The sequence below is a fragment of the Gopherus evgoodei genome, chromosome 7, assembly GCF_007399415.2.
Source record: "Gopherus evgoodei ecotype Sinaloan lineage chromosome 7, rGopEvg1_v1.p, whole genome shotgun sequence".
NCBI classification, from domain to species: domain Eukaryota; kingdom Metazoa; phylum Chordata; order Testudines; family Testudinidae; genus Gopherus; species Gopherus evgoodei.
In genome coordinates, this window is record NC_044328.1 from 27,129,672 (window position 1) to 27,143,990 (window position 14,319).

Below are 14,319 nucleotides of genomic sequence, written 5' to 3' on the forward strand. Positions count from 1 at the left end.
TAATCAGTGTGAAACAGCAGTAATGACTTCACTCCACTGCATTTCTTGATGAAGTTATAACCAACTGGGATTAACCATCAACTTGCCCTGGACAGTTAGTGTTTAGTAAGTGCCTTGGGCCTCAGTCATTAAGCAATGTAGAATCAATATATATTTAAGTAATAATGGAAATGGCAAATTTCTGATTGTTCTAACAAGTTAATCTGAATTTCAGCAATATACAGCAATTTCAAAATGCCTTTCATATAACAATGCTGGTACTTTTAAACTTTGAGCATGTCATTTGACCTGAATCATTGCACATTTATGGTGCTATAAAAATGTTTAGTAAAATTTTTAAGTATTCTGTACATTTTTGAGCATAAATAATGAAATCGTAATAAGATAATTTACTGATAGACTGCAGACATGCATATCTTAAATTCTGTCATCCCACAGTGTGTGGATTATTGATTAAAAACTTCCCCCCACCCTACAGTGTGTGTGTGTGCTTTTGCTTAAAAATCACATATTTTCCTATAGGAAATATATCTGGGGGCTCTATCCTCCTTTTGATGCAGGGAAGATTAAAGGCTCTGATTCTATAACACTTATATATCTGATTAGCCCACCAAATACAGTGGGACTACGCATGTACTTAGATATGTATGTGCATAATTTTTTGCAGGATCAGGGCATATATGTATAATGTCTGTTAATTCCAACAGGATTTTATTGGTGGTGGGGATTGTTGGACTGATATATCTGATTTATTCTAGCTGTAATTTAAATGTACACTTTATCTACCTGGTCATAAAGTTGATTATACAACATTAAAATGGCCTGGACAACTCCAACTACTTCAATAACTAATAATAATAAATCCAAGTAGGCTGGTCTAATTTACAGCCAGCAACCAAAGGCCCTAGCATATGGTCAAGAGTTGAGTCTCCACACCTGAAACCTGCACAACTTTCAGGAATTGTGTGGATTCCAGGAGATATTCTGCAGGAGGCAAGAGTCACTTGTGCAGATGCTCCTTGCATTCGTGCTGCTGCCCAGCTTCACTGGTCCCTGGTAATTCAGCTCTTGTGTTTTCAGGGTCTTCTCTCTTCATAAAAGTGAGTTATCAGGCAGTATTAACCTGTGCTGCTTTCCCTTGATGCTTCGGGCAAAACATGGTTTGAGCCCAGCCAGTCCCACCTGTCTTTTAAACTTCAGCTATATTAAGCTGGAACCAGGCTGAGTTCATATGACCAGAGAGAAGAGCATACCTCATAGAGCCCTGAGGCTCCAGTCTCACAATCACAAACAGTCATGGAGGGAAACATGGAGCTATTAATGCTTGTGTCACTCATCTTTGCCGAGTGTCTAACAAAACACTACATAGGAAGTGTATGTACTGCAGCTGCATTTAGTGCAGGCACCTGAGCTGAAGCCCCCCCTTCAGTATAAGAGAGAGTGCGTGGTTCGCAGGGTGTTCACTATTAGAACCCTAGACTTTTGGAACTCTCTTCTCCCCCAGGTTTGTAACAAAGTGAAGTGTTGGCTTTCAGGGCAACCTCCAAGGTCTACATTTCTCTTTGCCTCAGGATGAAATCGGTGTTGGGCAGGGCTGATGTGGGATTCTAGGGACTGTGTGTGAGGTTGATTAATTTCACTTATATTGATGTTGCTGAGTATTTGAATCGATTAGGGGGAATTGATGGATCTTTTAATTTTTGTGTATTTTAAAAAAAATTCTCAATAGTGCCTACACATTAGTGCTAACATAAATCTAGATGAAGAAATAAATAATAAACATTTTCTGAACATCACTGATCAAGTAAAGTAAGGAAAAATAAAAATGTATTTATAGAAAAATGTTCACTTTTTAAGATATTGCAGTGACAAACTATGTATCTTTGCTGGAAGCTTTTATAGGCCACTCTGCCAAAGCAAAACACAATTTCATAACAACACTATTTTATTGCCAAAATGCTGGGTTAAAATCATTTACTCTGGTTCATTTTAGGTTACAAAGCAGGCAATTTTCTTTACAATTCTTTCCAATTTCTTTTTTCTATGGTGATTCCTTCATATAACATTAACATGAATACATTCCACAGTGCCAGATGTTTACAGGAAAGTGACATAGCATCTTAAAAAGCAAGCAAAAAAAAACAAACTCATTGCAGTTAGATTGGGGGCTAGAATTCCAAGGTGCTTGCTATAGATTTCAGATTAGGTATAGTATTTCCATAATTTACAAGATTCAAATAAACAAAACCTGTTTCTTACCCCTCTTTCCAGAAGCATATCTCGGAAATGGGCAATGCGTTCTTCTAAAGGAAGAATAATCTGATGGGCTGATGTTTTCACAATTTTCTCTTTCACGTCAACCTTCTCCTGATCAGCATTCTGGGGAGCTTCCGTTCTTTAACAATGTAAGATATGAATGGTTCAGTAAATACACTGTGTATCCCTCTACTTTCTCTAGAAAACACTTTAGGAAAGAGGTTTAAAGCAGGATTTCTTTGTAAAAAGTATGTAATATTGACAGCTAATTAGCTAAATCTAATCTTTGGTATTTAATTAATAAAATAGAATTGTTCTTGAGGACACTTCATTGAAGATGAGGACAAATATGTATATTGAAGTAAAGTATTTCTGTGTGGTCAGAGCACATGATTGAACATGAGACATTACACTGCGCTTCAAGTGATGGGAAAACTACTATTCTCTGTTATGTTTGACAATGAGTGAAGATTTCAGAGTAGTGACTAGAGAAAATAATCTTATTGCTTTTGAGCTTAAAAATCAACGCTAATATTTATTTTAAGCTCCCAAGAGTCCCTTAAATTCACTCCTAGAGGAAACGGTTTGACATATTGTTACATGTACACAACCTGTAATGAAACATCGGTGAAGAGTGCCTCTATCAGTGTAAAAAATCTTTACAGACATTTATAATAATTTTCCAGGATGACTTCATTTTAGAATAAATAGCTGCTTCCAAGGAACTAATTACCACTTTGCTTTAAAGATTCAGTGGAGGATGACAGACATTTAGCATGACTGTGTTGATTGAAGTCATGCACATTTTTACTTAAATGTATATCAATAAGATATTAAAAATACATGGACAGATTTTCATCAGGTGTAAATATGCAGGGCTCTCCGTAGGGAGGCACGGGGAATGGGGCGGGAATTGACAAATCCGTCACTTCTGGGACCAACTGCACTGACCAATTGCACCGGCCCACAGGGTCCCCCAAAGTGCAGGGCCTGGAGCGGTCGCCCCCATTCGCCGTACCCAAGGGCTGGCTCTGTAAATTTGTATAGTTCCCTTGGAACCACATGAGCTACACCAATTTACACCTACTGAGGATCTGCTCCATGTATTTTTAACTTAGTCTAGTGATCACTAAAATTACCATTAAAAACTCCAGACCAAAGCAAAACAAACAACAAAACAATGCACACTACTTGGAAACTAAAATTCACTATTTTTCTACTGTGTAAGTGCAGCACTGTAGTACAAGCTCTGCCTTAACACTGGCTTTGTGAGGAGCAGCTCCAGCGATAGGCTAATTAGAAACTAAACTTCAGCTCGAACTTGTCAATAGCTCTGTCAATAGCAGTTTTGTTTGTTATGAAGCAGATATTTGTCCACATGGACAAAAGTGAAACCATAAACTCATGTCACAAAGTCCACTGAACATCTGTGAGTATAGAATGACTTTTGGTCTCTACTAATAAGTTGGATTACAGTGGCAGATGAATCCACGGCTTTAGTGTGGACCTGAACATCCATAATTGAATTGTGGAAGTATAGATCTAGACTCAATTTTTTTGTCTTATTCCCATCTCTACTATCAATATCCTAACCTATGTTTAAAAAATAAGGACCAAAAGATGTGATAATATTGGCCAAATTTTTCAGACCTCAGTGCTACACTAAGGCACTTTCATTTTAGGCACTTTATTCAAGGTGACATGATTATCAGAGGCACTGCAGTTCTCACTGAAAATATAACTAACTTTCTGCATCCAAATTTGAAACTGTTGAACATCGGGTAGAGGAGGGAGGAAATAATATCCAAAGTGCTTTAACTTGCACAGTTTGAAAATGGAAAAAGTTAAAATATTATTTTCATTTAATAAATTCTATCAGTCAGTAATGCAATATGAGTCCTACCATATTATCTCCCTTCTATCAATAACTGCACTGTACTTAAATCATACTAAAATTGTATTATATAGAATTAGCAGTTTCAAAGGCATCAAATTGTTACTCTTCATATTATTATTGTGATTTTTATATTGTGTTAGCAATTTTCATTTTCCCTAAATCATACTATTTCATAATATAATCCATGAACCTTCCATTCTAATTTATAGTATCCACACAGAACTTTTTCAAGCTGAAACTGATAGAAATCCACAATGCTACTCAATCAGCTAAGACAGCAGGAGAGACTGTTTCTCCTTTAGTTTGGTTAATTGAAAACGATCCTTAAAATCAGTTGGATTTTTCATTTATTCTCAAACCAAAAACTACAATAAAGGAAACAAAGTAGTGACACAATGCAATCAAATATGGAAATTCATAGTTAAAAACACACATTAAAAGTCTATTTTACTTTTTACTTTATTCCTATCACAGTTTTTGAAGCCTACAAATCTCAAAATAGACAGGAAGTATTTTTTTTTTACATAGAATTCTGTTTCTTATTTGTACTGGGATTTGCAGATGAATATTACAAACTTTCTATGGGGACAAGAATCACAGTGAAAGCTGTCATTCCTGATAGGGGATGAATCTTTCTAGATTTCTACACTTTCCAAATTATCGCATCTGATTGACCTTAATATGCTCTTTGGATTACATTCTGACCAAATACAGCAAGATAGCAGATGGGACTCAGTTCTGAAGATGACCAATTAAAACCTATGACATGAATGGTGCTGATGAATTTTTAAAGTAGACCAAGGCCTTAAGGCAAAGTTGGTAGGCAAATATAGTTGTCTGTATTTAAAAAAACCCTGATCTTAAACCCATGCATTTGGAGTTACAATCTGGACTCCTAGAGCCTTTAAAATCTAGTGTAAAAATGCATTGGATCTTCTAAGCAGATAAAGGTATTAAGACATATGCTGCCTTAGCTTCCACTGAAGTAAATGGCAGCCATGTGGTAATCCAGAGACTGAACAGGTCACACTACATTGCACATTCTGTCACATGAGAACTGAAAATTTTTCACACGATCTCACAGAAACAATGTAGTAGATGTACTCACAATTGCCCCATATTATTAAGCAATTAAGAATAGGCAATTTGAAGACATTACAGATAAACTCCTGCTTCTAAGTAATTTGACTCTTTAGGAGAAAAGAAAGATTTTGCCGCCTTTGCATACAGTATAATTATTGTATTGCTTGAGTAAGTATGTGGTCTGCATACTTTAAGTACTATAATTAAACTGTAAATGCAAATTAAACTACAGTAATAGGTACAGAGCTTCTTACAGACAATAGCTTGTTGAATCCCAAACTACTGAACTGTAAGTGTAGATTCAGGACTGGAAATATGAAATAAGGAAATATAAAACAGACTTGATCCAAAGTCTGTTGCAGTAAAATGGGTGTCTTTCCATTCACTTCAGTGGATCAGGCCTTAAACCAGCTATTGAAAATATATTACCATTGCAAAAAACAATGAGAGGAAGAGAATTAGAGTGTGAAGTATAAACCATTTCTGCTAATGTGCACCTGACCTGTCCATGAGAAAATCAGGAAAGGCAACAGACATAAATATACAAGGATTAGCAAACTTTAACATATATATACAGTATACAGTATACTTGCTGAGCACTAAGTATAATGAATTATGGTTTAATTTTGATGAAAGTGAATATTAGCTTTAGAATAAGACTTTCTTTGTATCAAATGATTTATTGTGTGTCAAATGAATAATATAATTTACTTAGGTAAGTTTACTTTCACTGATGGAAAATAACTGAAAATTCAGTGAGGAACAGGGCAGGTTTTCCAAACCATTATGTTTATGTTTATCACACTCAACCAAATTTGACATAGTAATTATCGAATAGGTATTTCCTACAACATGTAGCTACAAGTCTATTGGCTGGGGCACAAGGTATTTGGGAGTTCCCAAGTTCAATTAACTGTTCTGCCAGACTTCCTGTGTGAGGCTGGACAAGTTACTCTGGGGCAGAGTTAGTCTCAGTGTTGCAAAACTAACTTTAGTTGCTGTACCACCTAATTGAATCCACAGTCCTGAGTTAGGTGTCCAACTCTCTATACAATGCATGGGGAAAGTTAAGCTCCTAAGAATAGGAATCACTGAAGCCAGCATACTGAGTGGGGAGCTGCCTGAGCTAGCAAATAGGTGTAGGCCAGTGGGCTAGCTTACCTCTTTTATAGTCACTGCTTTGTATTATATTCTGCTTTATTATAGTCATCAGTACTGCAAGGAACTTGCATCCTGTAAGACATTGGCTTCAGCAGTTGGCATGAGGCTTGAGGCCTATTAATTTTAGCATAAATAAACTTAGGTAACCCCTACATTTTGGGGAACTGGAAGTAGAGAAGAGGGAATTTTGTCCATAATGATATTCAGCCAGCCACAGAAACATGAACACACACCAGCTTCTGGAAGGTTTTGGATGGATCATCCAACTGCAATAGTGCCATGGGAACGAATTGATATATATGATAATGGAGTGAAATCACAAATATACTAACCTATAGAAAAAGGACACTTTAACATCGGTAAGGGGAGGAAATACAAATAAGGAAGAGGGAAGAAACCCGCACTGAATATGTATTAGACATGGTAATGTCAGCGTAACATTCTATAAAAGTGGCATCCCCACCTGTGGGCAGTAGGAGAGAGAGATGTAGCCCTTGGGAGGGACCAGATCGATGGCCACTGGTGAAGATGAGGAAGGGGATGGTGATGAGGAAGAAAATGGCTAACATTTCAAGTGGTTCTGCAAGGAATGGTGTGAGTATGGATGTTCAGATGTACTTTCTGTATTCTATCTATCTACCTTACTGAGTTAGAGTGTGTGTGTGACTTTGCTAAACGTATTAATAACTTATTTATTTGTAAAAATAAAAGAGATCCTATAGTGTGAGTGTTGCACCTGTGCACATCGGGGTTCTCAACTGTATAATATTCTAATAATACTGGGCCTGATATCGGGACAAGAACCTGTCTTCCCTCAAAGTGATAACTTGGATCTCTCATATAGATCAGGCTACATAGGAAATGTGGAGAACTGAAGTATGGCATAAACTCCACCCCTCAAAGGGAGTTGGAGGAAAACACTTATCTCCACTTGGGACTCATAATCATCCATGAACCTTCTCCTGGAGGTAAGCACCTAAGTCAGGTCTGTGCCCTCTCACCAAAAAAACAATAAAAAACAAAACAAAACAAAAAGTTGTTGTAGTAGTGCTCCCCCTAATAGCCCAGTGGTTAGGGCACTCACCTGGGCTGTTGGAGAATCAGGTTCAAGTTCTTGCTCCAATAAATAAGTATTTTATACAAAGTGGAACAGCCTCAACAGGAGAAATGGAGAGACATCCACCCCAGAATACCCCATAAGACAGTAGTTAGGGCACTCACTTGGGAGGTAGTGGGAGACCAGAGTTCAAATGCCTGCTCTGAATCAGGCAGAGTGAGTATTCTCCACATCCAGGTATCAGCTCCAACCAGTGGGCTAAGGGGCATAAGAAGGGGGGGCACCCCCACAAGCCAGGAATGCCTGGTGGGGCTTACATATTCCAAGAAAGGACTATCTATTTAGGAGCCCAATTATCCTCTCACTTACAACTGTATGGCAATATCTCCAAATGAGTTGCCATAGCCTTACACAGATATGAAAGGCAGAACCAAGACTATCGAGCCAAATTGTCCTCTTCATTCTGGACTCTCTGTGCTACTCAAGCAGCTGAAAAGGTGTATAGTCTTAATTGGGTGGAAAAGGTAGAGATGGCTCCAACATCACCCACCCTTAAAGGCTCTTGTGCTCATGCTATTCTTGGGTGGCATAACAGGCTTATAGCTAGCTGGTATATTTAGAGAAGCCCAGAGACTACTGGAAAATATGCCAGGGCTGGAGACAATATAGAACTAGAACCAGGCAGGATTAGACGCTGCAATTGGTTGTTCTGTGGCCCACCCCTCTCCAACAGCACAAATGAGAATCTGAAATAATGAACAATAATATCCTCATGCTTCTAATAAGTTTATATCTGAGGCCTTACTACAAATATAGGTAGAAGGACTTTCCAATGGCATATACATGTCATGACCTCCAACCCCTAAGAATCTCATTCATAACCCAAGTATTATGGCAGGAGAGCTTGTTAGGAGTGTTAACTATTTCAAAATATTCAACAAACTTTTAAAGGGGGAATAACTGTACTATACCTTTATCAATACAGATTCCACCTGGCCCTTATGTGGGCCCACAATGTGAGGGAGGGAGACTATTAACCAATACTATGAGCAGCCCAAAAGCGTGCCAGCCACAATTCCTGATGTAAGCGGGGGAATGGTCCCGCTATTGTGGGGAACTTTCCTGGCTTCTGCACTACCCCGATGAAGTGGGCTGGCGAAAGGATCTGAGTCCTCACTCCCACTTCCTTTACCCAGAGGCCTCCCTGCCCTTGAGGACTCCCCTTCCATTCTCCTGTCTGGCAGAGTCCTCGTAACCCCAACAAGGCTGGGCCCAGGATTCCCAGGGAGCTCAACCCCCAATCCTGCTGTGGTCACCCAGGACAGGGGCAAGGGTGTCCCCACTCCAGGGTACTCTCTTTGCACTGCGCACCTCCCTGACCCGCTGATCACATCATACAATTTAAAGCAAATACAAGTTATTTAATTAACAATTAATTTTAAAAAAGAATAAGGAAAAATGGGAAAGGTTAAAGGAAAACACATCACCCCGCTCTGTGGCAGGGACCATTACAAACAGTGTCTCTGGTCATCAGGGCGCTTCACAGTCTGTTCCTTGTAGGTCCCAGGCCTCCTTCTCAGGCCCTGGCTGTGCTGCAGGAACACTGCGGGTCAGACAGTTGCTCTGGCGGTGGCCACACTCTCTCAGGCTCTGGGTGGCAGGACCCTTCTCCCCAGTGTCACCCCTGCTCTGTCAGGGTTATGATTCCCCTACAAGTCTGGCCTGCAGAGCCTGATGGCTGAGGCGTCTCCCTGTGCTGGGCCCACTGCCCAGGATCCCCCTCGCTCTCCTCAGCTGCTCACCGCACCCAGCTCCGGACTGCTCCAGCCCCAGCTCCGCACTGCCTCAGCACGGCTGCTGCTGCTGCTCTGCCTCCAGCTCCCTGGGCTGCTTCTCTGGCTCCAGTTGTACAGCTCTGCTCCCAGGGAAGGTCTGCTCTGCAGGCTGCTTCTGTGACTCTGCTTTGAGCTCTCACCTGCTTCCTGGGCTGCTTGTCTGGCCCCTCTGGCTCTGGTTGCTGCAGCTCTGCTCCCAGGGCAGGTCTGCTCTCCCTGGGCTGTGCTCTGGCTTTCTGCGTTGCAGCTCTGCCCCCAGCAGCTTAGCTTGGGCCCCTGCTCTCGCCTTAGCTCAGCCCCACTCTGTCAAACCCAGGCAATTTCAGCTCACGGGACCCACCCTGGCCTTCTGTCTCTTTGATTAGCCTGCCCGCCCTGTCAATCAGGCTGACCTGGAGCATTGGCCTCTAGCCATTGTTCCTGGGGACTGTCAGTCTCATGGTCCTGAATTGCCATCGATCCCTCCCCTTTTAGTGCTGGGAGCTGGCAACCAAAACACTCCCACTGAATGTTAGTAAGGGGATAACAGTCCCCTTACACTGACCTTGTGCTCAAGTGAACAGGGACAGCTCCCACCGTACTACCCCGATGGCACACACAGCCCAAAGGGAACAGGGAGTAGGTGGAGCCATGACTCTTTTGCCATTACCCACAAGCCAGTGGAGCTGGCTGTGTTCATAGAATGAGGGATGGAGAATATGCTACAGCCTTCTAAGTAAGAAATTTGTAGGAGGCATTCTGCTGCCTTGAGAATGCATCCTTATGCTGTCTCTGAGACAAGGTATTTCTGTCCCATCTCTTACTATAGGGCAGGCTATGTGTCATCATTTTAAAATAAATTCTCCTTTCAGCTACAGAACATCTTGTACACATAAACATGCTGGCATAGGGAACCCATTGCTCTTAAGCAGCTGTATTTCAGTTCCAGGTGCTGCTGGCTTTTCAGTGGTTCCTACTGCTGCAGAAGCAACAATTATCAGCTTGAGGATACATAAATTTCCTTGTTGAAGCAATTACCTGGAGAGACTAGAAATATATAGAAGGAACATTTGACGGGCTTTCTATCATCAGTGGGGTACACAGAATACCAGAATGACTAGTACTACAAGAAAGTCACCTGGAACATTCTCTTATGTATCTAATTAATTAAAAAAACTAATATAAAAGACAGAAATAGAACTAAGAAAGTAAGATAAACTCCATTTTATGAAAAACTGCAGTTTATTTCTTAGAAATTCTTTGAATGCTTTAATGTCATAGATTTGCAGCTACAGTCCAAATGTTGATATATTTAAAATATATATTTAGACTAAATATCTTTAAAGTAATTGTTGAAATGTTAGCTTTCTAAAAATCCATGTAAGTGCTGATTTTCCTGTAGGATAGTTTCACCATGTCAGGAATTCCTTATATGTTACTAGAAATAAAGTAAAATTCAAAAGGATACTGCTTAAACCATATAGTAATTTGTGCATGTTTGTATGACTACTGAGATATCAATACATTAGGGAGGTCAAATCATTGAGGGATTGGAATCACAGCAATGAAGTTTGAAGGACTACTAAATTTTTTAGCCAATTATATGAATCATGTAAATAATGTCTTTGATTTATTCCTTGTGAGAGTAAAGCAACCATTCCTCATCAGGACAGTTATTTTTAAAAAGTGGAAAATTGTAGGGCTCTCAGTGTCTTTTAAGATATGTGTATATCTTGTCGCAAATTTCAAATATGATAAAAATTGCACTATTTGTTACACTTGTGCAGTATATTGTTTCAGGCAAGAGTGAGAAAACCTTGCTATCAAATTCAAAATTCTATAGACGGTATGTAATGCACTTTTACTAGGTGCTCTTTTGACTTCTACTGCTATGTAAATTTACTCCTGATAGCAGTCTCTGTTGCTTGTGTATCAAAATACGCTTAGAGTAAAGAAAAAAAGAAAGATAACTTGCCATCCTTTATGTACAATTCACTATAGGCAAAATTCATTTGTGGTGTGGATAGCCAATATAAAGCACTCTACAGTAATTATTCATCACACTGGAGCGTCCCTGGTCCTTGCTCACTCTGTGTTTGCTGTGGAAGTGGTCTCTGTACTGGCTGCACCATGAGATCTGTGATGGAGGAGATAAGCCAGAGGAGCTATATTTATGCAAGTGATGCAGACATGCTGCCCTAGCGCATTGGGAGCGGAGGGCTGTGTGACAATTCAGAGGTCTGGGCCCCCAGGTGTGGGGCTGCATTTAACTGCCTCAACCTGAATGACATTTATGTATTTAAAACAAAAATATGTATTTCATGGACTTTGCAAGGAAAATATAGACAAAAAGGTAGGTCAAATTTGGGGTCTCTCAATTTTGACAGTGCCCTTTTGAATGTATAGAAGATAAGAGACCATAAAAGAGTCACCTTTTAAAAGATGAATAAATAATTGCAATCCAACCAACATGGGACAAATAATCTCTATTCACAAGTAGGCAGTGGAGGAGTCACTGTTTGACCTCATGACATTCTGGGTAGCAAATTTTTTATGATCAACACACAGGAATGGAATAAATATGGTTTTCTTGAGATTGCTAAAGAACAGTCGCTGCCAGGAGTTCTTGGAACTTTTAGATCGGGCATATTAACAGCCAGAGGTTTTAACACTTTCCCACCCTGTCTTTAAAAAAACCCATCTTACTCGAACGTTGAAAATATTCACTTACACTGATATAATGAAGCTATGACCTATTGAAGAAGCAAAACTGACAATGACTTCTATAAGGGCAGGTATAATCAAGAGGAACTCCAATGAAGTCAGTAAAACTACAGTGGCAGAAAAGCAGCATAAATGAAAAGATAATTAGCCCCACAATGTCCATCTTGGAAATGTAGAAACACTTTGTCTCCACTGTTCAAAATTGGCCCAAAGCATATCAGTTGACATCTATACAGACTCTATTATGCAGGCAATGCTTATGCCATCTTATATAAAAGCAACAGTGTTGGAAATAACTACTATTTGGGGTAGGAAATAATTCCTCACTAACCATCCTCCAGAATACATTTATTCCCTATTTTATTTTATTTTTTGCAAGGAACTATTTTTGTCCTGTTCTGGTATGGCATGTGCAAAAGGATATTGGATGAAGACAAATCCAACAACACGTAGCAGAAACATCTTGAAATATAATTTAGGGACCAAATTCTCTGCTGGTTAAACAGGCATAGCTTTGATTGAGTTTTGCCCAGTTAAACCAGCAGAAAATTTGACTCATTGAGTGAAATCCTGGCCCCATGGAATTCAATGGCAAAACTCCTATTGATTTCAGTGGAGTTAGGATTTCATCTAATGTTTTTAACAGTCATCATCTTTCTTGAAAGCTTAATGTAAACATTTATTTGTTCTGATGTAAACAATTTCCAGTTACAAAACGAATAGATGGTATGTATGGAAAATGGCTCTTCTGAAGCACAAGGGTGAATAGACATCTTGAGGATTGCTGTCACCGTTGATGCATACAAATGACATAAATTAGTTTCTTCTTAGACTTTGGCTTCCTTACAGAACATATGAATTAAGAAAGAATAAAACTTACTTATTTCTCTTGGTTTTGGTGCTATGGTCATCACTTACTTCCTCTGGACAAGAACTATCACTTTTATCTGCTAAAAAGAAATGCATAAAATTGGAATTATTAGACAGTTACTATATACATGAGAATAAAAGTCTTAGAAGTCACCCTTCACTTGCCCTTTTGTTCTGATACTCATAATATTGGCTAATTTCTGCAATGATTTTTTTTTAGCTTTACAAGATACTTCATAAAATCTGCATAGGTGAGCTCATCAAAACAGAGGGATAAATACCAAAAAATGACACTTTTCTTATTTTTGCTCTGAAGGGCTTCTCACTGTACATTTGTGATTGTTTAAATATCACATTTGGCTGATAAACTGAAAAAATATAACCACAAAGATGTTTCTGTTACATTGTTATTTCAATCCTGACAGGGTGAATGATTTGAGAATGCTCACTTCCATCACAACTGCTTCCTTTTTCCTATTTTTCATTCCCATTTACTGAAACATAATGCTGTTTTCTTGTTAAATCTGACACACTGTATGGGTATGGAAACAAAGATAAGCAGATATTGTGGACTCTCAAACTCACAATGTACCAAAACCTACTTTGGCCTTTGAGGGCTTTGAGATGAGGTTGTAATTCATAATGAATGTGAAGGTTATTGAGAGGACATCTATTTTTACAATTTCAAGTACTTCATTGTTTTTTTCATATACAAATTACAATCTCCAAAGTAACAGTGCTCTGAATTCAAATGCACTGGCTACCAGAATTTACTTCCACTCAATGCCTACGTTGATTTTTGGAGTTTTAAGCAGTTTACTGGGAAAAATATCATCCTATACGTACTGAGCTCCTAGTATATTTAAACAACAGGAAGACCAACCCTGAGCCTCTCTGCAGCAGACTGCCAATCCTGAAATTCTATGTGATATGAACACAGAACACTATGATGAGATAAAAAAAACATAATTTCATTTGTGACTTTAAAAATAGATCTGAATCCAGATTTCCAGATCCACAGCCTTACATTGACCCTTAGGGCTTGTCTACACTACTCGTCAGATCGGCGGGCAGTGATCGATCCAGTAGGGGGTGATTTATCCCATCTAGTATAGACAGGATAAATCGACCGCTGAGCACTCTCCCATCGACTCCGGTACTCCACTAGAATGAGAAGCACAAGCGGCGTTGACGGGAGAGCATCAGCTGTTGACTTACTACAGTGAAGACACCGCAGTAAGTAGATCTAAGTACATTGACTTCAGCTACGCTATTCATGTAGCTGAAGTTGCATATCTTAGATTGACCCCGCACGGTAGTGTAGGCAAGTCCTTAGAGCATAATCCTATCCTCATTGAAGTCAGTGGCAAAACTCTGACTTCAGTGGGGTCAAGATTTTACCTCTAAAGCCTACACTAATTAACATATAAATAGTAGTATGATTTCTTAAACTATAT

At 39.3% G+C, this 14,319-nt stretch overlaps 1 protein-coding gene across 1 annotated transcript in view; it reads right to left on the minus strand.

The window, feature by feature from the left end:
* The window catches only part of TCERG1L (transcription elongation regulator 1 like), a 230,849-nt gene that overhangs the window by 14,792 nt on the left and 201,738 nt on the right, over window positions 1–14,319 (minus strand). The window contains exons 9-10 of the mRNA XM_030570766.1: window positions 12,873–12,942; window positions 2,260–2,395 (exon numbers count right to left, since the gene is read on the minus strand). Of these exons, the coding sequence (XP_030426626.1) occupies window positions 2,260–2,395; window positions 12,873–12,942 (206 nt within the window). The remainder of the gene's footprint in view (window positions 1–2,259; window positions 2,396–12,872; window positions 12,943–14,319) is intronic.